The 27,128-nt window shown below is 32.1% G+C and overlaps 2 protein-coding genes across 5 annotated transcripts; one reads left to right on the top strand and one right to left on the bottom strand.

Moving 5' to 3' along the window:
• The first annotated feature begins 8,131 nt into the window (after positions 1 to 8,131).
• LOC126701509 (probable peroxidase 61) lies at positions 8,132 to 12,154 on the top strand. Its single transcript, XM_050399645.1, has 4 exons — positions 8,132 to 8,447; positions 10,400 to 10,579; positions 11,090 to 11,249; positions 11,626 to 12,154. The coding sequence occupies exons 1-4, from the start codon at positions 8,202 to 8,204 to the stop codon at positions 12,054 to 12,056; spliced, it is 1,017 nt and encodes a 338-aa protein (XP_050255602.1). The 5' UTR covers positions 8,132 to 8,201; the 3' UTR covers positions 12,057 to 12,154.
• LOC126701507 (uncharacterized) lies at positions 11,595 to 23,875 on the bottom strand. 4 transcript variants are annotated; one of them, XM_050399642.1, is made up of 13 exons: positions 23,243 to 23,875; positions 21,661 to 21,759; positions 21,192 to 21,295; positions 19,602 to 20,407; positions 19,340 to 19,462; positions 19,124 to 19,212; positions 18,843 to 19,043; positions 16,089 to 16,487; positions 14,873 to 14,956; positions 14,173 to 14,429; positions 12,416 to 12,496; positions 12,064 to 12,145; positions 11,595 to 11,963 (listed from the first exon to the last, which is right to left on the bottom strand). In XM_050399642.1, the coding sequence occupies exons 1-10, from the start codon at positions 23,369 to 23,371 to the stop codon at positions 14,388 to 14,390; spliced, it is 2,076 nt and encodes a 691-aa protein (XP_050255599.1). In that variant the 5' UTR covers positions 23,372 to 23,875; the 3' UTR covers positions 11,595 to 11,963; positions 12,064 to 12,145; positions 12,416 to 12,496; positions 14,173 to 14,387. The 4 variants fall into 4 exon arrangements, with proteins under 4 accessions (XP_050255599.1, XP_050255598.1, XP_050255600.1 ...); XM_050399641.1 differs by having other exon boundaries at positions 11,595 to 12,145; XM_050399643.1 differs by lacking the exon at positions 12,064 to 12,145.
• Positions 23,876 to 27,128: the final 3,253 nt, after the last annotated feature.

The raw sequence follows: 27,128 nt of genomic DNA, 5'->3' as shown, positions 1-27,128 counted from the left end.
GAAATTGTGGTGTACCTTTGTATTAGAACTCTTTTCTCCCACTCTTATGTGTTTATTTGTTTTAAAAAAAAAATTTCCTCCCCAGCTTGAACTCCATGGTCTATCACTTCACTAAAGAGTACAAAAACAAATTGGACTTAAGGTTTATCGAACAAATTAGTATATATTATTATACAAGGGATTTATATTAGGGTTTACTTCTATTGAAACTAACGGAGCATGAACAAATGGGCTCTTGGGAGCAAGAACCAAGAAGGCCAAATGGACTCTATTGAGAACGAGAATCCAATGTTGTGTCTCTCTTATTAGCCTAATGGACAGAGTACAGGATTTAGTGGTTCTTAAAGAAGCGGGCCCTTCCAAGCAAGGTGATGAAGGCTACATAGAGGGAGAAGACCACCTTTTTAAGCTTTTGTCTTTGTCTCTGTTGTGTTTAATTGTTTTCCATGAAATAAAATAAAAAATAAAAAATAAAAAATAAAAATAAAGCTCGAGTAAACAAAAAAGAAAAAGAAAAAATGATTTTAAAAACAAAGAAAAATAGAAAAATTACTCTGGTAATAACTTTTCCAAACATTTGCACCATATGATAATTATTGGTGAAATGGATCTGGCTATGGGAGGAGAAATTATTAGGTTCACCAGAAGGACTGTTGATGTAGTCTTCCTTAACCTCTCAACCAATAAAATGCTGTTATTTAAACAAATGTGACATCATTTGGTAATTTTTATTTTTTATTTCTTGTGCTGATTAGGAAGCTCACACATATATTTGCATAAATGAAATCATCTCATTAGTCAGAGAGGACCACATCAGCAGTCCTCCCGGTGTAAATAATAATTTCTCCTGGGAGGTTGTGATCTTCCCAAAAAAAATTCAATCTAGCCCCATGATCTTCACCGATAATTCTTGCCCCGTCTTTCTCTCGCGACATCAAACACTTGTTCCCAGTGTTAATGCTCTATAGCCACAAAGCTGACGAGATTGAACTAGTTGTTAGCTAGAGGGGCATTATACAATTGAATATCTGATCCTCGGTGGTAATTAGTAGGTATTTGTTTCTCCTACCCAACCGTGGTGAACTAGGTGACGGGTGAAGCAAAAACTCACCCGAATTTGACCCATGGACACCCCTATATTATAGTAGTATAAAAGTGTAATGAAACAATTTAAAATGTAAATTAAGCACTTCATAACCCAATATGTGTAACATGAAAGTAAATTTATTAAATTTTACTAATTGCATCATGATTGACAAAAAGATTTTATTTTTATAACCTACATTTAATCAAGAATTCTTCATGCACTAGACAAGTATAATAATAATAATAATAATAATAATAATAATAATAATACAAAAACTAAGCATCATTATCTAAATTAAAAGCCATGATAAAAAAATTAATTAATTAAAATCAGAAGGCTTTGAGTGTAAGAACTCAAATCCTTCTCTTTTTTTTCCTTTTTTTTAAAGATATTTGTTTGATAACTATGTGGTAATTATAATTTTATATTTTTCCAATTAATTTAAGTATTTGGTATATAGAATTTATCACAAATGAGATTGTGACTATATATATTTAAACGAATACAAAACAACCTTATACTTTCTATAAAACCAAAAAATAAATAAAAAATTATACCTAGTTAAATTTTTTTTTTTTTTTTTTTTAAAATGTATACAAGATACTTGATACTTTTTTAAAATGATACATACTTAAGATTTTTTTTTTTTTTCAATATTTTAGGGGGCCTCTCCGTGCTCCATTGTGGCTCAGTTAGATAACTGTTCCAATCTCTTTAGAGATAAAAGATGATTCCCTCTATAATTAATTTCTTAAAAAACACTAAAGTTATTACCAAATATACTACAAAATATCTACAAATTTACGTGACAATAAATATAATTAGTGTCTCTTCAACAACATTAAAATAAAAAGTTGGAATTTATCAATTTGTAAAATAAGTGTTAGCAATTCCTTTCGTTCTCAAGCAAAAAACTATTATACTAATTGAAAGTTCAACAAGTGTATAAAACACCTTGAACGTTTAGACCCCCAATTTACAAATTACCAATTCAAGCTTAATATCAAACAATTAATGTGCGGAAAATGAACATAAGCTTAATACAGAATTGATAAACAATCTAAACCAAATAAATTCACATCCACAGCAGAAATTAAATGGAAAAGATTAAGGGAAGAGAGATGCAAACACAAGGACAACACTCGATGTATTATCGAAAAGGAAACAGAAGCCCTTGGCGTAAAACCTCTCCGCTGCCCTCCAAGCGGTAAACAATCCACTAAAGAATGTAGTTGGGATACATGAACAGCAGAAGGTCATCCAAGCCTAATCTATCCAATGTACCTAAGCCCTCCAAGCTCCTACTCTAACGAGGTTACGCCGAACCTATTTCTTCTTTAGCTTGCCGGATTCTGCTACTTGACCATAGCATCTACCAATATGAAATTGGTCCCTTCTTAACTGCTTCCCAAACACCAAATGGCCTCCTCACAAATATGGGTATGGTGAGAAAAGGTTCTGGTAATGTATCTCTCAAGGATATGACAATGGAGAGGAAGAGAGTAGAGGAATTTGAAGAGTCTCTATGTGAAGATTGTAGATGAATCAATCTTGTTTTTCTCTAGGGTTTCTCTCTCAAAATTCTCTCTAGAAGCTCTCTGAATATTGTGGGTATAAGGGTATATATATAATAGGGTGAGAATGAATGTGAAAAGTCAGTTTTTCCCAAATAGGGTATTCTAGCGACTTGACCTCGCGATTGGGTTGAGTTGCAAGTTCAAGCCGCGAGCTAATAGCCTGGCTAGCCTGGGACTTTTGTCCTGTAGTGCAACAGCTGGCGCAACTCTTTAGCTTCTGGCATACTTGACACGTGTGCACCTTTTTGGCGACTTGCAAGCTACGAGACATCCGCGAGATCCAGTCGCGAGTCCCTACTTCTTTGCACAATCTTGAACATTTCTTCACACTCTCTCACACACTACCCTTACATGATTCCCACCTAAATACAGTATTACTAATTGCTAAAATACAAGCAAATTTGGCACGGAATAAAGTCAACAAGATGGTTGATAAAATTCAACCTTACACTAATATTGAGCACAAATATAAATTCAAAGAAATAGAATATGAAAAAGAAGAAGAAGATACTTTTGGAGGGAGGTGATCTGACCGTGACCTTGAAAGGAACAAGGAAAAGTTACCATGAAATGAAGAAAAAGAAGTAGAAAAGGGACAAAAGATTGGTTGAGAGATGAAATAAGGACAAAGAAAAAAAAGATAAGTATAAAAGAAAAGATAAAAAAGACAAGGACAAAATAAAATTTAAAAATAATAATTAAAATTTAAAAATATATTATTATTTAATAGAGGGGATTGTAAAATAAATGAATTGATATGAGTACTTTGAAAAAGTGGCAATATAAAACAGAAAAAATTAATTCTTAGTGTAAAATAAACAGAAAAATTTGGCTAGACTGATACAATTATTCTAATAATTGACATATGGAGTTGAGCATATTGTATGGCAGTGGTCGGTCGCTAGCCAACGCGTTGCTTCATTTACTAATTTCGTGATGAATGTTTTATACTTGACCATTAATTAAAATCAGTCTTTATAAGCTAAAACCCAACTTGTTATATTTCTTTACAGTTCTATAGAGCTATATCCAATTGGGCAAGTGGGTCATCAATTCATGGCACTTCATGCTTACAATTTACGTGCAGCTAATTAATAGTCAAATAGAATTTGGGTAAAGCTAGCCTTCAATAATGTCTAATCACAATCTTAGAAAAGACATATTTGAATTTGTATAAAAATTCCTAACATTTTAATTGTAAATATATATTCTTTTAGTGTTTCTGTTATCATAAGTTTTTGGTGGGTTAAGTACGGTTGAAAGAGATTTATGCCTGAAGTCAGGCTAATTGAAAGTACGGATGCCCGTGATAACTTTCTCCTAATAGAAAGTAGGGTAGATGCTTAGTCTACGATACAATCTCTTAATTAAGATGACTTTCACAATATAGTTGGCACCTTCTAAATTGAGACTACCAAATATGATGGAAAATTATCTATAATTATACTTAGTCAAATAAGAGAATCTGTTAAAAAAAAGTAAGATACCAAGTAATTTAATCATTATATGCTGAGTTTTCTGTTGTTTTATTATAATGAACTAATGAGTTCTAATCAGTTTCAATAGATATGTATTAGAAAATTGAATAAAAAATATATATTATAATTGATGATGCCGAAAAATCACCAGTGAACCACATAGCCTTTGCACGCTTGAAACAATACCTGCACAACAAAAAGAGAAGACCTAACAGAGAGCACGGGTGTGGTACCAGCCAAATACCCTTCAAAGGTCAAGTTAGAACTTCTCACAACTCTAGAATACCAGAATTGGGATGAATTATGCATCCCTTGTTTTCTGAGAGTCTTTGGGTTTTTATAGTAGTATAGAACTGACTTTCATTTCTTGCGTAGGAGGGTGTTTCCTTATAGGGAAGATCATCATTAATGAGCGTATATTACGGAATTCTCCTTACATTAGAATTCTATTCATATTAAGACTATGAGCTAGGGTTTCGTGAGACGCAAGTTGTTTCCATTTAGGACTCCTTGGAGACTACTTAAACCAGGTGGATGCCGCATGGCCCTCTAAACCCATCCACTTTGTGTCCGTGCACTCTAGATCCATCCATCATAGGCCCACTGCTCCAGAGATGTTAGGCTTATTAAAATGGATCCGTCATCAACATTTTTACCCTCTTCAATAATGATTGTTAGACGTTTATGGCCCAAGTATCCAATATAATTGTAGATTCATCTACTTGTAAAACAAGCATATTAACTTTAAGTTTATCTATAATTAGCATAAAATTAGTTAAATATTCTTTAGTATATAAATCCTATATTTGGTTCACTGTAACTCAAATGCTTAATATAATAAAAATATATATTCCAAGTCATATCTAGAGATTTGGAATCATGGGATATTAAGATTATTATTATTATTATTATTTTTCCTGAATCATGGCATCGGGTGTAAGCAACTTTGTTGTGTTGTCCTCTTAACAAGAAGACTACAGATATATCATTTTTTTATTATAATTTTTTCTCAATTGTTGGCATAACCGGTTGTAATTAATGTATAACAAAAGTGGTGTTACTAGTAAAATCACTTGAAAGTGATATTGCTTCAATCACAAGTCATATTGGCAGTTTTTTTTTTTTTTTTTATAAAAAAAATCTTACCATTACTCTTCTCTTAATGAGCTAATAAGTTCTAATCAGTTTCAATAGATACGTATATAATAGAAATTTGAATTTAAAATATATATTATAATGATTGTTAGACATTATGGCACAAGTGATTCTAACTACCAATTACATTTTAATATAATATAAAATGCAGTTGTCAATAGCTTTCTCATTGGGGACGTACGTAAGCCATTAGTTGTCAATGGTTTTCTCATAAATCTTCGTGTATACTTTCTTTTCCATGCTTCCACTCATAATTCAATTTTTATGCACAATCACACAACAACTTTTATATGAAAAATATATAAATTATTAAAGAACTTACATAGCAGTATTAGAAAGAATCATTTAAAAAGCTAAAAGACTTTTATATTATATCATATAGATTTAAAATTATTCAATACGAAAACTTTTCTCCAATACTTATATCAAGTTTTAAGGGATCCCGATTACTAAGCACTGGAGACTCCTCGGTATGAAGGTGGGGACTAGGGATCGCCCCCACTAGACTCACTCTCATTCGTTCAAGCATCTCCATTGAGATGTGATCGACACGTGATATAGGTTAATTAGATGATATTTGGGATATAATTTATAAACATAGTTTCAAACCATGTACCTTTTCGGTCTAGTAAAAACCCTGAAATCTCTCTCAAAGCCCACTATTAGAGATGGCAAAAACAACCCAATCCCTGCATGACTTGTCCCTGCCCTAAAGAGGTGAAAGGGTGAGGACAGGTTTTGTTCGCCCCCACCTGAATATATATCTATAAATATATATATATATATATATATAACATATTTATATATATCACGTATATAATTTTGTTTTCAATATATTTTATTACTATCTTAAAACATTTGACTCTACTTTTCTCTTAATATATTTCCCTTTATATTTTATCTTTATTTTATTAATGTCAAAACTATACTATTAGGATGAGTAAAACTTTTTCAACCCACCCTAAACCCGACCTACCCCACTACTGCCCCCCTCTAGGTTTTTCTCCTATATGGAAGAGGAGACGGAGTAGAGACAGAACACACTTGATCTGACCCCACCCTACCCATTGCCGTCCCTACCCACATTGCCTAGGCCTCAACAGGCTCTTAACTTACTCCCTTCAACCTGAAACTCAAATGAGCTCAAGTGCGTTGCCTATAGAATACAAATCCCACATAAATTAAAAAACAAAACGATTATAATACCATATTAACAGTTTAGTTGGAGCAAACATGCTAACTTGGCAACCTGTTAACAATGTTTAGCAGAGTTGGCGGAGTTGACAGTCAAAAAAGTGTTAACATGCTTTTCACACCGATAAATTAGCTCCAACTTGATAATTTCTCTAATAAGAGGACTTTAGTTTCAGTAGACTTATGAGCACGTTTCATGAAAAGCTAAAGCTAGCAGTCAACTGGAAGAACTTGAGTACATACTTTGGTGAAATGTCACTCAAAAATCTTAACAAGCTCTAACATCAATAATAATAAATAAAAAACTCCCAACTCCAACTTGTCAAATTTTTAATGCCCAAATTGGTAGTGAACAACTTGTAGGTCCCAAACATGGAAGACAATCTTATCAGGTTGGTGATCACAGACTGCTGTAGCATTGTCCTTTTAGAGAGAATAAAATCGTATCTAAATGACAATGACGGTGTTAGTATTTGACTCTTACACACACTAACACACAATGTACACACTTTTTTTTAATTGAAACTGTGATTTCAATTTAAAAGGTTTTAAACTTTCATGAATTCAGTTAAAAACAAGTGTGTGTACTGTGTGTAATAATCATTTTTCTTTAATATTTATAGGCAAACTTGCACCCCTTGAGAATAGACACATCTGTATAAATAGATACATCAAAGTCACAATTTTACCCAAATATTGGTTTCTCACTACTAAAAGAACTACTGTCTGTAAAGCAATATCTAATAAATTGAGATTATTATGTGAAGGTGAGCCATATTACAGTGTGATATCTATCAGTTATCACGCACTGACAGAATTTAAAAAAACAAAAATTAAATAAGGCGTTGAGCATCACATTTTCTTTTTCATAAGTGAGTTTGATCACAAAAAGAGATATACCAAGCTAATTGTATCGCACATTAATTATTATGCTATATTTACAATGTTTTTCCAATACTTTTACAATAAAATATAGGTGATAAATTATTATTAGTTTTAATTTGATTTCATAACTTAAAGTATTTTTTTACTCATCTGTAACAATCAATAACGACTTTCTATTTAAGATTTGTTGTAAAAATATTATGAACATAGTTCTTAATTTTTATAAAAAAAAAATAATAAAATCTCTAAACAAAATCCCACTTACCCAAAAAAAAAAAATAACAAAATCCAATGATTTTAATTAATAACCTTAATGGCCTGTTAGACTTTGGTTGACGAGCACCCGCTTCCCACCACACTTTGGATATCTAAAAGCAATAATTTTTGGATCACAAAAAAGCTCTCATTGAAAGATTGAAAAACCCTAGATCCAAGGCATATATCACATGCATTCACGTTACTTGCTAACACCGTTATTAATATTGCTTATTAACATGCCGTAGAAGAAGAATGTTGAAACCTACACCTTGTTGCATGTGTACAGCTTAATGCCCCACACTTTCGTCACACGGTGCCGTAATACTTGGATATGATAGCTCGAAATAAGATATTGCTTTGACCAAAATAAAAAATACCCATTTAATAAATAATATTTTTGAATTAACCCAGCTTGGTATTGTCTGTTAATGCCACCTATACAACCCAAAACCCTAATCTCTATATAAACCTAAAGCAACGATGATTATGTCACACAAGTATTTCTGAACACTAGCTAGACACAAGTTTAGCGTATTTGGAGCGTTTCATAATAGTGAGGAGGAGAAAATGAGAAAAGAAAATTTAGCGTTTTTTCCACTATTAGCTCTTGCATTGAGCTTGTGTCTAAGGTATGTGGACGCGGCGTCATCGCTTCAACCACCGGTAAAATTGATATGGCATTATTACAAGCTTCACAATACATGTGATGAAGCAGAGGTGTACGTCCGGCATGAAGTGGAGAAGTTTTGGAAGGAAGATAAAAGCATTACTCCTAAGCTCCTCCGGTTGGTCTATTCAGACTGCATGGTCAATGTATGTGCTTCCTAGTTTATACCTCTTCTCAAATATTTGATCATAGTACAGTCTTGTTTCTTAATTTCAACTATTTATTAGTCAAATTCCAAATGATTTATAGCATTGACATTTTATAAATATTTTTCCTTTTATGTTATTAGCAGTACCTATATTTTAGTTTTAGTCTAGAGTACAAGATTAACAGATCTCAATAATTAAGGATATGATTTTGAATCAACTCATATGAACTTATTTTGGTCTTTTACTAACCATACTACCTTAGCATTCGGTTTAGCCAAAGCAAATTGTCTTGTTATCAAAATTTTTTTTTTTTTTTTTAAATTGTTATTTACCTGAACTAGACCAAACAGCATTCACCGTGCATAGGATTGTAATGACAATAACATATATATAAGACCCCAAAAATGAAAAAGAAATTAATTTTACTTACGTTTGCAAGAAGAAATGCTATGAAATTTCCTTTACTTATATATAAATATATTTATATTTATATGAAATATATATATAAATATATATATATATATATATTAATAGATGCTTTAAGAGTATTAGTTTATAAAATATTTTTAAAAATTTTTTATGAGAAATTAAAAAATAACTTATAATTTTAACAATTTTTTATATTATATAAAAAATTTCTTAAAATAATCTATTAACAAATGTTCAAAGGATATCCGTTAGTCAAACCAATATATATTATTATAGATTGCGTTAATTTTTATCTTCTATACCATCTCAAAATAATAATAATAATAATAAAATAAAAAATTTATCTTCTAAACGTATTTCTCAAATGAATGAGCTTAATTAATTAATAACAAAATCCATAAAATAACAACTACACAAAAAAGGAAAAAAAGAGAAAGCAACTCTCTTTTTTCCACCATAAATAGATGCTGCACTTACCTTATCTTATGACAGCCAATGATCTCGACAATCTGATTTAAATATAGGGATAAATTATGGAGGATAGATTCACAGCCTCACTCGTGTTGGTGATTGGTATGACCAATTTTTTAAGCAAAAGTTCCTTCGCCGTAAAGGGTTGTGCAAGTGGGAGAAGTAGAGTGCATTAATTAAAATTAAATTAAATGCTCCTCGGTAAATGTCCCATTAGAAGACAGGAGTGTAAGTATGATTTTTTAAATATTTTATTGGTCTTGAAGTTGAAGTTTTTTACTCTACATGTTGAGAAAAGCTTATTAAAAAAATAAAATAAATAAAGCTACTTTATTGTAGCATTAATGTCTATCCAACTTCAAAATAAATCGAGCCACTAAAAGCTATGCCCACAAAGGTTGATTGAGATAAAATATATATATATATATATATATATAATCATTGTGGTAGATTCCTCCTCCTCTTAAAATTAGAAAACTAATAAAAAAAATTCTAACGAATCATGAAATCGTATAAATAATTATTGTTCGATCATCCATCATGAGAGATTGATTGAGAATTGAGATTTTTTGAGGATATAATAAATCTTTGACCTCATGGCAAATTGGCAATTGATGAGCTAGTATTTCTTTTTTCTTTTTTCTTTTTTTTGATGAATTTGATAAGCTAGTATGAGATCATGGATGTTGGTATTTCACATAAACTGTAAACGCCCAAAGACCAGACTAGCAATAACATAATGAAGGTTCCACGCTCAGGTTGGGGAAAAAAAAACACATTTCAATAGCTCTTTGTGAATTTAAACGATGAGTTCAGTTATTATTATGTTGCTTCCTCAATGGAAAAGTAAAAACAAATTTGATCTTGACGTTTTGGGATTGGTTTAGTGCAAGTCTTAGCCAAATCTTTATCTGATGGGCTTGAGGTGGGCTTCATTCTAATTGATTGTTAAAACCTGTAATATTTTGGACACAAGTTTTAGTTCTACACACATTTTTTAAATTTTGGGTATTGCTATTTGCTTACACTTGTTGACTACTGCAAATTAGGGCTGTGATGCATCAATCCTCCTTGATGGACCAAACTCTGAGAAAAAAGCACCACAGAATAGGGGGCTAGGAGGGTTTGTAATCATTGACAAAATCAAAATTGTTCTGGAGAATCGATGTCCAGGAGTGGTCTCTTGTGCTGACATTCTCAACCTCGCTGCCAGGGATGCTGTTCACATGGTATGAGCTTTGCTTTGACTCTCCCATGTCTAAATTAAACTAGCAACATGTCAATGAACAGTAAATTCACTCGTTGTCCTTTCTCCTGGTTTTGGTTCATATTCTATTATGTAATGTGTAATAGGATATGACCGGACCTAACTTTATTAATCACAACACGTGCATAATTTTTATTAATTACCATGTAATGGGTTGGAAGAAATTCCTCAAAATTGATTAAGGGGAAGATTTCCCCATCATAAAATCAAATAGTCCTTACATCAAAGTGCATATTGGCAACTTTACCAAATAAGGACTTTTTTCCTGGATGAAAAATATGAAAATGTGTTCTTCAATACTTCCAATAATCTGTAAGTTGGAAGTATTTAGGGGAAATTGAGAAAGGACACATCTAAAGCCAATAGGGATAACAAACATCTATGGTTTTTTTTTTTTTTTTTTTTTTTTTTTGATAAGATAACCAAAAAACATCTGTCTAAATTACTGATGTTTACTTTTATAAATTCACAGGCAGGAGCACCATCCTATCCTGTTTTCACAGGACGAAGGGATGGGATGTCATCAAGCGCTGCATCAGTGGACCTCCCATCACCATCCATCTCGTGGGAACAAGCATTATCATACTTCAGATCAAAGGGCTTAGATGTATTGGACTTGGCAACACTACTAGGTAAAATTTTACAACATGGATTGGCATTTCATAATGCCTAGAATAACCTCACACATAACCTTCATTCCTGAGATTGGGTTCTTTGAGTCCCTTATTCTTCATCAAACATAACTCAAAAGACTAACAAGATTCATCTAAGATATTACATATTTGCATCGACTTCAAAAATTGATTTAGAAGTACAAAACTGGTTCAGTTATCTACCTTGTCCTGTTTTTATGTTTTAATGTAGCTTCGAACACAGCCTTCTCTTCCACTGAATAATATTGTATTTCAATTCAGCCAACTTGCCTGGTCTAATTTTAATGTAAGCTCATTAGGTTTGATGGCACAGAATATAAAACCTTTGCTGAAAATTTTGTTCTCTCTTTATTAGGAGCACACTCAGTGGGCAGAACACATTGTAGCTATGTTGTTGACCGGCTATACAATTTCAATGGTACTGGAAAGCCTGACCCAAGCATGGGTGCATCTTTTGTAACTGAAATGAAAAAGCTATGCCCACAAAGGTTGCAGAAAGGCCAAAGTGACCCGCTAGTGTTCCTGGACCCAGAATCCGGATCAAATTACAAATTCACTCAGTCCTACTATTCTAGAATTCAATCCCACAAAGCAGTCCTAGAAGTTGATCAGCAATTAATCTTTGGTAACGACACTGCACAGATCACTGATGAATTTGCTGCTGGTTTTGAAGATTTTAGAAAGTCATTTGCTCTGTCAATGAGTAGGATGGGAAATATCAATGTTCTAACAGGAAACCAGGGAGAGATACGCCAAAATTGTCGAATTACAAATAAGGGCAAGTAGGAGGTACCTAATGTGCTATTTATGAGGGTGGATTAGTCATCATAAGGTCGAATGGCAGCATCTTCATATGGATGGAAATTGTTTTGTGTCTGGAAAAAGATGAATAATCCATAAATAAGGACAAAAAAAAATATTTTTTCTATTTACAAATAAATTGCTCCAAATCAATCTTTACTGGCGCTCGACATTTAAAACACTAAAGAAACACTTTCCAATAACTTTGATTCTTTTATATTTTCTTTCTTTCCTCCAAATCCATGTTCTCAAAAGCATATACAATCAAAATTGCTGATACATACTTTCCTCTCCAATTATATGCTATGATAAAAACTAAGTATAAAAAATTGTTTTCGCCTAACCTGTGAGATTGATGATAGCTAAATGATCACACCTGGGGTGCACCAAACAAAGGTACTTCTTCCCACTGTCAAATCATTCCACTGGATTCAAAAGAAGGGGTAAACAAATATAACAAACGTAAGCAATGGCATAAATAAAATACTAAACAAAGAAATAAGAGCCATTTCAAATCATATATTTCCTCATATTTAAATGCACACATACATCTTTCAAAATGAATTCTTGCAAAATGTGTAATGGTTAATGGATTCATAGCACAGGAAAGAGTACAAAAAAACAAACAGTAAGCAAAGAAATAAAAAGAAACAAATAGGAAAATAAACCAGAAATTGGGGCAACAGATGATTGAGAAGTAATGACATCATTTAATAAAACTGGTCCTCACTAAAATTCAGTTACATGGTCTACGCCATGAAACATGAAGAATATGATGTATAAACTTATTTCGTAAGTCCCAAAGATCTCTAAGTAAACGTTTTCATAAGTTTAGATAAGTTATATAAAAAAATCTGATAAGTAATAATCTATTAAAAATTCATTAGTATTGATTGCTGAAGAAACCAGCATTTGCATTTGCAACTCAAGAACCACTTTTGCAAAGTACACCACACCATTTAAAGCTCTCTTTTGTTTTGGGAGCAAGTAATTAACTATTATACTAGAAACAGAAGACTACATGACACTAAAAACCCAAGCAACAATCTCCAGGAAAATCAGAAAGAAATAGATCTTCAAAATCTGCTAAATGTGTCATCCCAGAATAAATAGAGGAAAGCTTCACAGGGAAAGAAAGTTATTGATGGAAAGGGGGAAAAAAAGGAGTGTTATTGAAAAGGAGGTTGAAAATTTCTTTTAAAATCAACAAACGATTGCATGTTTGACCCCCAACAAGGAAGGCAAAAAAGAAAAAAATACAAAAAGCAAAAAGGTCCATTTCACATAGCTTAGAAAAATATCAGAGAGAAATTATACCTTTGTACCCTAAATCCATTTAAAGCAATCAGAAAAAGGAACAGGAGATCAGTGCAGGCAAATCATATGTTTAGAAGGAACAATAAATTTTGAGTTAGAAAAATGGGTTTGAACAAAACCTACATAAATCTACATTGTCTGTAAAATATAATGTACATTAAATAAAACCTATCTGAGAAAAACCAAGCCATAGATATTTGAATCATTATATAATTTATTCCGCTTATTTCTTCCGTTGTCATCTTAATCAACTCTTCTTCATTACATCCTTCATTAAAATGACATGAAAGCCACAAACCATACACTGACCCAAACTGCAAACAGGTGCCCATGAACTACCCCACTCTGACCAAAGAAGGGGGAAAATAAAACACACCCCCTTTAACAAGTGACAAGTAGATTAAGTTTCAGTACACTGGCTGGAAGTCAAATCCTGAAGAACTCATCTTAACCAACCAGGAAAAAGTACTTCTACAACTCGGTATGTGATCATCAAGGGTTCAAATCCTAACTTTACTTGATAAAAACTTGGTCCTACCATCAGTTTTACCACTACATAAATGATCAACTTATTATACTTTTAAACTGTATTATCAAACAAAACAGTCTTTCATATATCATTTTGTATTTTATTATATACAAAAAAAAGCCTCAAAAGAATATAAACACGGAAAATAATTCCAATTAAGCTCAATACTGAGATTATTATACATAGATACATACATTTGTCTTGGATAAGGCAAAATTATCACCATGGAATAACAAGTAGAACATAGGTAATTACCTTGCAAAGGACGAGATGTGAAGGAACAAACAACTGGGTAAAACTTCAAATTCAAAAGCAATTCTGCTTTGAAATCTTCCATCACAGAAAATCCAAACAGCGTTTTGTCAAAAATACTCCAACTTGAAATCCCAGCCTATAAATACCAACTCATAGAGTGCCATTTCAGTGCTTTTGCTATGAGAGTATTTGCCTATTTGCAAAATGGGAAACCCCTACTCCTTATTTTGAGCTGCAGGACTCTTTCTCTTGATTAGCTGGTTCAAAAAAGACAAATTCCAGAAAAGGCATACAGTAAACAAAAGATACATTAGAAAATTGTGCACTAAAATGGTGGTACCTTGAATGCCCAAAAAAATAGCCATATCACCTCTATGGTCATCACTGAACAATTTTATTGTTAAATGAAAACCCAAGTACAATCACAATTTTTTTTTTATCATTTCCAGAAACCTAAAAAGCACTAATAAGAAACATTAATCCACCATGGAATAAACAGGTCTTAGTTAACATAATTTTTTCTTCAATCTCATAACATCTGTCAATTTATATATTTTTATTAAAAAAAATATTTGTCTCTGAGCATAAAAATAGACAATTCAGCCACCACCATTTCTGCAGTAACAAAAAAGGTAAAGAAAGGAAAATGCAGAAATTTTTATATCAGGAGGTCATAAGAGTAACTGAACGAGCAACAAACCTTGTATAAATACTTCTTTCTAATTTTGATTGCTGTTCGTACACATCTTTTGACATTGATCTTCAGCATATTATCATTGAAAATCTGCAATGCATAGAATTTGAGAGTCAACTTAGAAAAATCACGCCTGAACAACCCCCACCCACCCACACTCCCAATTTGTTCTTTTATTTTCTCCCTCTGCAAACACATTATAGTGACAACAACGAAAATAATATTGATACTGATACTATAATAATTGCTATTTATTATTATTACTACTACTTCAGTTAATATCATGTGAAAAATTATTTTTAGTCTCTTATGTCTTAGAAAAATAACTAAAAAATATGTCAATCCCCAGAAGTTGTCACGGATGCAAAAACAAACTGATAGGAACCACAAAAACATGAACCTCTAACATCTCAGGAGCAATTCAATCCATTCAAACTTGAATGGAAAACTCAAGATAGGATCATCAAAAAGAAAAAGAAAATCTCTTTGCAAGTGCAAAGAGCATATAGACAGAAAATGATGTATGAGGATAATATTTTGACCTTCAATTTTCTTTTTAATCACAGCCATCTACAAAACCTAATCACTCAAAGTCCTACACTCCCATGAGGTAAGGTTTAGTGAAAGTCATGTGCTTGCCATTGATAAAATTTGGCACATGGTGAAGAGGACAAATCATAAGCTTTACCAAATAAGAGAGCAATTCAATGCAATGCAAACAAATCCCATGTTTCATGTACAAATTTGCATTTAAAAAAAAAAAAATTATAATTATAAAAATAAATAAATAAATAAAGAGTGACTAGTAAAAAGGTAAGGTCCAGATTTGCATGTATTGATACATCATAGCCTTCCATTCAATTACCTACTAAATGTAATAAAAATAAAAAAATAAAAAAAAAGCAAGCAATTCTATGATCCACTAACAAACGTAAAGGACAAGTTTATTGTTATTCAAGGTACCAAAGTGAAAATAAAGAAGTTTGATGCACATAATACAGACCATCATAATCATAAGAAATTAAAAAGAAACTTCTTCTCATCATCCAGTTCAAATCACACGATTAAGCTATAATTAACGCAATGTGAATTAAATTGTACGGTAGGTACCCAAGGATTGACAGACAATTTTGTTTTTTTTTTTAATTGAATAAATAAGAAAAAGAAGAAAAGGGGGAACTGCTGCACATGCAGGAACCAAAAAAGTGTATAATGCACCTGCCTTTATGATATCATCAAATGAATGGGTTTCTCTGATTATTTTCTGACGGTTCCTAATAAGAATTGCAGCCACACAGAAGACTGGTAACACGTTATCTCCATTCCTAGTTGATGAGACTAAAGTGCAGATTTGCATATGATCAGACTTTGACCAGAAATTCCTCGTCAAACCACAAAAGGGATGGGATGATACTGATTTCAATGCAGTGTTGTCAAGCATGAAGCGGTCAACAATTCCATGGTTTGATTGTGAGCCCTTCACAATACCATGACCATTTCCTGTGCTTTCTTCTCTCACTTCCACTCCAGAATCCCTTGGAAGCTGAACTACTAATGCTTCCAGACAGTGCTCCTCTAAATCGTAGCTTAATGACTCATCAAAATCAGCAGCCCATATCATCTGTGTTGAGGAATAAGATTATAAATGTGAATACAAAGACTTAAAAGAAAAATACAGGATCATCTGGGGCTTGATGAATGTGAAAAGTAAATTAACTCTAATTTATTGTACACATGATTATATTTTGTAATTTTTCATCAACCATGATACTCTTAAATCCAGAATTCCATTGCATATCAAAAGAAACCTCACTCGCCAACTGACCTATCAGCAGATTATGCACATTCGCTTCAGAATTCAACAAACTCAAAATCACCACACAATGAGAAGATTGAGTTAGCTATTTTTACCATGTTTGTTCCTTTTTGGGGCGAGTGCATGAAGTTACTCTATCAATTGATATCTACTTCAAAATTAAGGCTTATACCCTTCTACTTGTGCAAATACAAGCTCATTTTGCATGACTGACATTCTTAACCAAAACAAGTGCCACCAATTGGATTAATTAGGGCTGTAAACAAGCCAAGCCGAGTATTAAATGTTCAAGATTGTCCAATTAATTTCATTTTGAATACAAGCCAAGCTCAAGCTTATTAACGAACTAGATTACATGTTCAAGCTTTAATCATTTTATTATCAAACAAGCTCGAGCTTATTCATGAATCATGAGCTACTTAATTCACTCATTCTTTTCCCAATATAGTAAACATCAGAACTAAAAATTTGTATCCCTTCACAAGTTTATGCTTATAATAAATAAATAAATTATAGGTGAAATTATATTATTTGAGTTACTTATTGATTATTTATAAATAATAATTTGATATATTAAAAAATTATTTACAAATTTTACAGAATCCAATATCAAGTCAATATAATTGTACTTTATATATATATTTATATATTGAGCCTTATACTCACAAGTCACAAGCCTGTTCATGAAAAAATTACTATGTTTGAGCTTGGCTCATTATAATGTGTTCAATTCATAGGACATTCAAAACTTAATTAAAATAAAAAATAAAAAGTAGATAGCCTTACAACTACAATCTAAATATTGGTAACACCATTATTCTTCTTCCTTTATAGGTAAGTTATGCACCCAATGGGTTATGAACCCTCCACCTAGCATTCGCAAGAGGAGGAGGTGCTAGTTGAGCTAGAGCTCATTCGACAGTATTCTTCTCTTCTTCTTCTTCTTTTTTAATAAGTAAGAGAATAATTTATTAGAAAGAAAGATCGCTCGAATGCAAGCGTGCTTAAAGAATTACAAGTGAACACTCATGAGGTTCAAGAAATCAATAATAGAAGTACAAGACACCCCCCAATCAACGAACAATATTCAAACGTAGTTCTCAAAATAATATCTGCACAAATTTCTCATCATTCTCAAAAATCCAGAGATTCCTCTCTCTCCATACGGTCCACATAATGCAATGTGGAGTAGTGGCCACACTACCCTATTCTAGTGACGTCCAAACACACCTCTCCAAATAGTCAATAGATCAACTACTGTCATTGGCCAGTATTCTTCTAAAACCATCAAACATATTTACATGATAAATGGACATAACTAGGACACAAGATCACATACCTTTTTCCATATACATTCACTCACTGCAAGTTAATATTATTATGTATAAGTTTTAGTTCATATAATGACTCTAAAAGTCTATGTCCAAGAAAAAGCAAGCTTAAAAACCAAAGATATCTTGATAAATTTGATATGATGCCTGATTGGAGACCATCCTAAGCTATTCTAGATTTTAATGGGTGTTTTTTTTAATATTTCTTTCATTAAGAAGCTGGTAGTTTGTTTTTATAATTTTTAAAATTGTTGACACTTCTCCTATAAGTCCTAACCAAAAAATAAAGTGACAATATAAGGGTGACAATCGTGCTACTAAAAGTAACTTTAACCTTACAATTAAACCCCAGTACTTAACTGTAATAAAGTCTACAACAAAACCTTAAGCTCACACACTGATCATAGAGCACCAGAACTTTGAATTTAAGGGCTGGCCTACATCAAACAAACTTCCCTACCACCACATGGTATGTAACGAGCAAAAGACAGAATTTCACGATGCACCTAACCAGTGCCACAAGTTGTCTACACTGTAATCAGATTTTGCATCAATCTGCCAGATGCTGTGCTCAACACAACTGTTAATAACAATACTCCTATTTCACTTTTCCTAATATATATATATATTCATTTAGTTATTGGCAAGTGACACAAACAATGGGCATTGAACCCACAACCTAACCTTCCATCCTATTCTTTCGAGGGAAGTGCCATTTGAGCTAGAGCTCATTGGCTGTTTCCTAGATTTATTATGATATGACAACTACCATAAATTTACACTTTTTCTTACTGCATCTAGTCAGAGAGAACAACTAAAGAGTACATACCTCCCACATAGAAAGAGCCTCATTAAAAGATAATTCCCGACGAAAGAGTACCAGCAGCATTCGGAACGCAAAATGTAGGCTTTCGGCACCTATATGGGTCAGGTGCGCAAACATTTCCCTATCTGTGAGTTCTAAGATATGCCACAATGATTGCAACTGCTTCATCACTCCAGTTGGACCTTCCATCTGAAAATTTTCACGCTGGAGAGATGTGAAAAGCATATGTCAGTGAAAGAAAGTAAAATAATCTACCTCAACATCTTTTCCAAATTTAGTAATACCATTCTCCTTAAAAGCATCTCAAAGCACCAAAAAGCATCAGCATTATCCTCAAAGAGAACAACAAAAGGAGACAGCAGGTCACTCATACCTAAAACCAGGTTTCAAGGAAAAAATAAATAAATACTCCATGCTTAAAATAACATTGGATACTAAAAGACATAAATTAGCTCTTACATAAACAATGATCATATAAACTACACAGAAAAGGCCACAACCTTGACAATAACCAGTTGCAGGATCAACCCATGCATAAACAGCTAGGATATCTGACATCCTAGCTAAGTTTCTTGTATCTTCATAGAATTCAAGATGACTATCTGTTCTTACGACATCAACAACTGTAGAAAAGCAGAGTTTTTTCAGCTCAGACGTGTAGCTAAAGAAGAAGAATAAATCTTACTATGACATAAACAGAACTAAACAGCCTTCTCTTAAAGTTGAAGGGGGGGGGGGGGGGGGGTGAATTGCATGAGTTACCTATTCGGTGCAGAGTCCAAAGCCATTCGGATACCCTGTCTTCACCGGCTTGCCCACGCTGAGATGTTGAATTTATCATTGCTGTTTCTGGTACATCTGATATTCTCAATCGATTTATCATTTCTGTTTTGTTCAGCAGATTATTGGACACCACTATTGATTCATGGGCATCAGGACAGACCATTTCAATTTCAGAGTCATTGAGAAGCGAGACATTTCCGGATGGTGAGCCATTTGATTCTATAATTAGATCTACATTGTTATTAATTTGAAAACTGTGCATTCTGCCATCTTCAAATCTCAGTTTATGTTCTGTAGAAAGTGTATTGTCATGCAATTCGCATGATTTTGTATTTTCACCACTCTTTTCAAACAAATCAGTGACAGGTAAATGAGGAAAATCAAAACAATCTTCAGGTACATACTGTGATCCATCTGCTTCTCCCCCTATTTTTGGGGAACTGCAGTTGCATGGACCAGAGGTAGGTATATAAAAAGACGAGTCATATGCTCCACTATCTGTGCTTCCCCTCACGCTGACATTGTCAGCTGAATTACTAGAGCTTTCCCTTTGGCATTCATATGATGTATCTGTACAATTATTATTCCAATTGCAGTGATTTTCTAAATTGTTAGTATTATCAGTAGAAGCTTTTCTACTTTCCTCTTTAGCTTCCCTCCTTGCTTCATCTTTCGAAGAAGTCCTCATGTCCATAACTTTGGAACCCACAACATAGGCAAGCGAACCAGTTCCTATGCTTGAATGCATCATTTGGCATTGCTTAATCAGGTCCCTGTAACGTTCCCTGCATGAAACAGTATCATAAAACTGTAAATAATTGAAGTCTAAATTTTTACAGGGTATGGCAATAATTGAAACACCCACAAAGACCTCAACTAACAAGCTTAACACTTTATTAAACATATCAAACACCTTCCAATACAATTGATTGTAAACAAGTATTTGAGGAGGGAAGGGGGTGGGGGGGAAGGAAACCAACGGATTAAATTTACAATTCAGCCCCAATGCATATTTCATATTGACAGTGATGTGAAGAGAACAAGCGCAACAACTAAGTTACCTAGTTGATAATTATCAAAGGGACTTTCTTGACAAACAGACCACACCATCCAATGGGGAAGGACCAAAGATTAAAAAAAAAATGATTTGAACTACTGATGAATAATTCTTGCAACAATAAAATTCTAGGCATCAAAAGTTTGAGATAGAAGCATAACAAAATAAGACTAAACTGCAAGATGGAAAATGCAGATAATTCAAAGATTTCAGGAGATCAAACTGATCCGCATGCCTGAAGGTGGAGTACCATTTTTTTTTATTGGTAACGCACACCCAGTGGGTCTTGAACCCACAATCTCATCCTCCACCTTGCTTTTACAAGAAAAGGAGTTGCCATTTCAGCTAGAGCTCATTGACTTGAAGGTGGAGTACTATAAGAATTTAAGCATGAATATATTTAATTTGCCCAGAATAATCAATTATTTTTATATGAAGCATGGTTGCCAAAGGGGAAGGCAGTTAAAATGAAAACTTATCAGCATAGAAATTAAAAGAAAGAGAGCTTAGACCTCCGGGCTGTCCGCAGTTGCCTTCGATACTCAGCAGTGCTGCTTGGTGCATAACAACCAAGTAGAAATTCCCAAACTTCTGGCCTTATAGATGGATCCACACCCTATCATGCAGCAAACGAAGATGGGTTAGAATTATGAGTAACTAAAAACTTCTTCAATTAGACCATCCTTAGTAGAGAAAAATACAAACTGACATTTAATTCTAAAGACACTGAAACTCAGTCAGAATTAAGTCCATTGAGGATGGTAATTAAAAATAGATCCTAGCCTTTGAACCTACTGATGCCCTGTAATCCAGCACTATGCCCCATTGCTAGTTCCTATTTACAATAAGAAATAAAAAAATGCATACAATTCTGAAAGGAGTAACCCAAAAGAAATTACAATTAAAACATAATATGAACAATTTCCTCTCAAAAAAACACACTACAAACAATGGAAATAAGCTAATGATGAAACAACATACCCCCAAACAAATTAACTTGAGTGCCTTTTGGAATCCATAAACCTTTCCATCACTATCAAAAGTTGCCTGCCACTTTTCTGGCTTAAGCATTCTGTTTACCTGCACCATTAAGAATGATAGAGTCTCATAATTATTTCCATTTGAAACCACAAGGAAAATTGTATTTCCATTTGAAATGTTAATTTCTTTCTACTTTTCAATAAAGCAGAAATCTTATGAAGTGCTTTTTTTCTAATTGGATTTTCTGCTACTCAATTTCTTCAACATTTTTTCACCTTTTTTGGGTGGGGGTGGGGGTGGCAGTGGAAGAGGGGGAATAAGGAGGTTAGCCTATTTGGCTTCACAGCATTACAAAGTTAAGTTGTGCAGTTAATTAATCACACAAACCATTCAAGCTGGTCTTACCACTTATGTTTCAATCAATAGTCTTTGACTTAAGTTCCTTTACACTATGCTATCATTTTCTTCTCTGATTCCAACCACAACTTGCTACTAAAAATCAACAGTACTATAAGCATAGTTCATCCAATAATGCACAACTAGCCATTAAAAAATCAAAATTACTATAAACATGGTCAATTCTATAATGCACACAAAGCAACCACAACCAAAAAAATAAAAAAAGTAGATACTCCTAATAATTCGCTATAGCATCCCATGAGCATAAAATGCTTAGCCCGTCAAAGGCAAACGCTTCTAGATTACCTAGCAACAGGTTTTGGCAGGTTGTGTTATTTTCCCGTACTCTTCTTTAGAGAGGCTTTTATTTAGTGGATTGGTGTTGCATGTGCAGATGCGATGGGGAATCAATGGACCACCTTTTGCTTCATTGTGGGGAGGCTCACTGGTTATGGAATTTTGTTTTTAAATCTTTTAGGGTTGCATGGGTGATTCCTAAGAGAGTGAAGGATCTTTTGCTCGGATGGGGGAATTGGTTGGGGAAGCATTCCTCTGATATTTGGAATTGGACACCATTGTGATTGATGTGATATATTTGGAGGGAGAGAAGCAAGCCTACTTTAGAGGATATGGAATGCTCGAGGGAGCAAATTCTTGAGTCTTTTATAGGGACTTTGTTTGATTGGTCACGAGTTTGGGGACTCACATCTAGTGAATCACTCCCGATATTTTTTAGATTCTCTTTTGTATTTTTGTGGCTACCTCATGTTTTTTCCATGTCGTAGTATTTTTTAATGATATCTTACCTATCAAAAAGAACTCTTCTTTAGAAAGATCCCTATGTTCTTAAAATAAAATAAAAACAGTCGCTATAGCATCATTGTACATAGCAATTTGCGCAGTTAATAATTCACATCACCAATCAAGCCTGCCAAAAAAAAAAAAATGTTCTTTATACTATGCTATCAATTATCAACTAATTCCTACCACAACTCTGCTTCTAAAATCGAGTCAATCTAACAAAGCACACAACTATTCACCACTACACAATTGATTCAATAATCGACACTACTATGAGCATAGTTAAGTAAATTCGACAATGCACAAAAGAGAAAGCAAAACAACAAAAACAAAAATTGAAAATTTTCTAAAAAAATGAAAGTGGTTTGAAAGAGAATCTTACGGCGATAACAACCTTTATGGGAGATTGAGATAGACAAGGCTCGACGATTGAACTCATTTTCTGCAAATTCACCGAACCGGGTTTTCCACAACTCCATTGCCTCTCTTCCTCTCCCTCACCCCAAGACATCACACACGCGCACACACCACACCTCCCCCCCCCCCCCCTTCCCCTAAACCCTAACTCTCTCTCTCTCTCTCTCTCTCTTTAAAACCTTCACCAACTACTACGCAATTGGATGATACAAAAAGAAATGGAAACAGCGACGAATCAGTGAAACCAAAACACAAAAGAATGTTTCTATTGAATTTGGATTGAGAATTCAGAAATCGGAGAAATGAAGGTGGAAATGGCGGAATCGAATGATCGGAGGTTGATCGGATCGTCGATGAGGGAACCGCAAATTCATATAAAGAAATATCGAGAGAGAGAGAGAGAGATTTTTACCTAACTAAGAGAGATCTCTGAGAGAGAAATTTGAGAGAGAGGTAGGTAGGTGTGAGAAGAAGAGGAATAATGGTAATAATAAGAGGAGCTGCTTCTTCCTTCCTCACCATTCAGCATTTACACATACAGAGGAGAGAGACCGTTTCCTTTCGCCTGCTATTTGTTTTACTCTCTCTCTCCTCTTTCTTTCTTTCTTTTTTTTTTTTTAGTTTCTGTTTTTTTTTTGTTTCTAGAAACACTTGCTAAAAATATGAAAAATAAAAATAGATTTTGAAAGATAAAGTTTTTCTTATTACACAAGAAAAGAAAAAAAAAATATATATATATATATATGATAAAGTGTTTTCTAGAAAAAAAAAATTATCTCTTTTATTCCAGAATAAACTAATTTTGGTCTCAATCTCTTTTCCTTTTTTTTTTTTTTTTTGGTTCTTTGTTTTTGTTTCTAGAAACACTTGCTAAATTATATTTTTCTTCTTTTTTGTTACATGAGAAAATATAGGATAAAATATATTGAATAAATAATACTAGCACCCTCCAAGTCTTTTTTATTTTTTTAACAATAAAAAATGGATTTTCCTCTTATTTTCAACAAATAGAGAAGACTCCATTAATTCCACAGAATGATGTGAAGAAAAAAAAATCAAAATTAGTTCTAATCAAAGTAATAACATTTTTTTTTTTATAGATATGATAGGTAGGTTAACATATAACACATACTATTAGATGATAACAGAAGAGAGATAAATGGTGAAAATATAGAAACCCTAAGTGAGCGAAGCGTTATTTAAAACTTTATATATTATAAGCTTCCAATAGTTTTTGAAATCTCGATCAGGATTTGTATAGAATGCTCTTTATTTTTTTTTTAAGAGGTATAGTATACTCTTAATCTTTCTTTAAAAAAAAAAAAAAAAAAACATATTTGGATTTAAAAATACTTTGACCTCTCTCAAAGTGTTAAAAAATTAAACTACATTTCCACCTTTTTTTTTTTTTTTTTTTTAAGAAAGAACTACATTTCCACCTTGTCACCTTGATTCAAATAAAAGAATAATCTCTTGTTATCATAATATACTATCATATAGCACTCACCCTTGATGTATTAAAAATATTTATAAAAAAAATTTCCAAAAAAAAAAAATTTAGTATTTAATATTTTTTTCAACTTTTTTGTCCCCATTTTATATGTTATTTCCTTCCTCGCAAGGAACAAAATGCTTTAGAAAATTTTTGTATAATTTTTATTAATAAATACTAAAACTTCTAAACTAAACAACGAGAAGTGGCTTTCGGGAAATGGGGGGAAAAACTTAAATATTCCAATTGGCTTGAGACTTTTTTTTCCCCGAAAAAAAAAAAAAAAAAAATAGAATCAATTGATTGTGATTTGAGAGCATGCTTATTTAAAAAAAAAAAAAAAAAATTGAAAAAGAAAATGCATATTTATTTATATATAATACTAGGTTGTAACACATGTATATGCATAGATGTATTTTTAAGGGTAAAATATTATTTTGGTCCCTAAACTTGACCAAAAGTTTGTTTTTCATCCCTAAACTTAAAAATAAATAAATAAAAAATCATCCCTAAACTTTGTAAATAGTTTTTCAATAGTTTATGAACAAAATATGAATGAAAAAAAAAAAAAAAAAAAAAAACTTTTTTCAATAGTTCAGGGATGAAAACAAATTTTTTTTTTTTTTTTTTATAGTTTAAGGAAAAAAATAAAACATTTTCAATAGTTTAGAGATAATAGATGAACTTTTCAATAGTTTATGGATGAAAAATGAACTTATTGATGATTTAAGTTTAATTAAATGCATATTAAAAAATTGGGACAAAAAATAAACATTATTAAATGCATATTAAAATTTCTACCTAAGTTTAATGCTATTAATGATCATTTTATTTTAATTACTAATTCTTGATGAACTATCAAAAATAATGTTCATTACTTAACTTATTTTTGTTATTGTGATGAAATAAAATTATTTCATGCTTATATTTTTCAAATAAGATATGAAGATCATGACTAAATTTTTCATTGAAATTTTTTTTTGAACTAATAATAAGTTTTTCTTTTTTAAAGAAAATCTAGATTAATTTTAAATGGATTGAAAATTGTTTCAAATATGATTTAAATAGAATTGGCTCTTTGAGTTTTTGCTAATGTTATCTATGTAGAGGGAAAGCTTACCTTTGTATTTATTAACAAGTTGTTTAGGAGAAGGGAAGGAATGAAATAGAAATAAATGAAAAGGTTTCTCAAAAAAAAAAAATAAATAAATAAATGAAAAGAATAAGTTAAGAATATTCACCCATTTCTCTTGTTTTGGAATTTTAATAGAAAGTCACACATTCACTTAGAAATTTAAGTGGGAGTGAATGGAATGGATAAGTGGAAACACTCATTCCTCTTTATTCTCTCAAAACCTCAAATTTTCATTCTTCCAAAATTATAAGGAACTAAAAGGAATGGAATAAGGTTTAAAGTTTAATGAAATTTTCATTAAAACTCCCAAAATATATACTCTTATATATTTAGCCCTTTATTTTAAAACAGGAGCCCAATAGTAATACTATAATTAAATAATTTTATTAATTTATTTCTATGTTACTCCTAAACAAGATTACTAATTACCTTCCGTTCAATTCTATTCCCATAGTTTAAAACTTCTAAATAAGGTTACTTAATTTCATTTCACTCATTTTTATTACTTAAATTCACTATATTCAATCCATTTATTTATGTTTTACTCTTTCCATTTTATTACATTCTTTTATGAATTCCCAAACAAAGTGTAATAAAATTGGATGCTTTGATTTTTGCGATGAGTGGTAACTGGTAAATACCTGCATCAACATTAAACACATAGCACAAAATTATACTTCAATCTAATTGGATTTGCTCTCTATGTTAGCTTGAATATAATATATTTTTCTTAATTATTAACAATTAACTCAACTAGTAAAATTTTTTGTTGTCGAAATCTATGGCTAAAAATCTGCTTACACCAAAAACCAATAAGTGTCTTAGTCTAATATTAAAGACCAATCATCATGGAAGAAGTTAAAATTCTATCATATTTTGTATATAAAAAAAAAAAAATAATAAAAACAATTAGTACAATGGCTATTAAATGTAAATTCAATTGCCCTTGCACTTTTAAATGCAAAATAGCATTTAAAAACTTGTGTACTTCCCAGTTTCATTTTTTACGTCAAATAAAAATATTAAAGATGTGAATTCGGATCCTTTAGATTTTCTAGGACACTCTACCAAATAGATTTCTTTAAATCTTAACCATTCTTTAATGATTTAATAGTCTAAATTTTGTCATATCTGCAATCCACTAACAATAATCTTAATTGTTTTGTTTGCAACATTATTATATTATTTTAAGAGTATTGTTAGTGGAATGTTGACATGACCAAA

The sequence above is a fragment of the Quercus robur genome, chromosome 10 (genome assembly GCF_932294415.1).
Source record: "Quercus robur chromosome 10, dhQueRobu3.1, whole genome shotgun sequence".
NCBI lineage: Eukaryota > Viridiplantae > Streptophyta > Magnoliopsida > Fagales > Fagaceae > Quercus > Quercus robur.
Note: the sequence above shows the minus strand (reverse complement) of the source record. Positions and strands in the feature narration are given on the sequence as shown.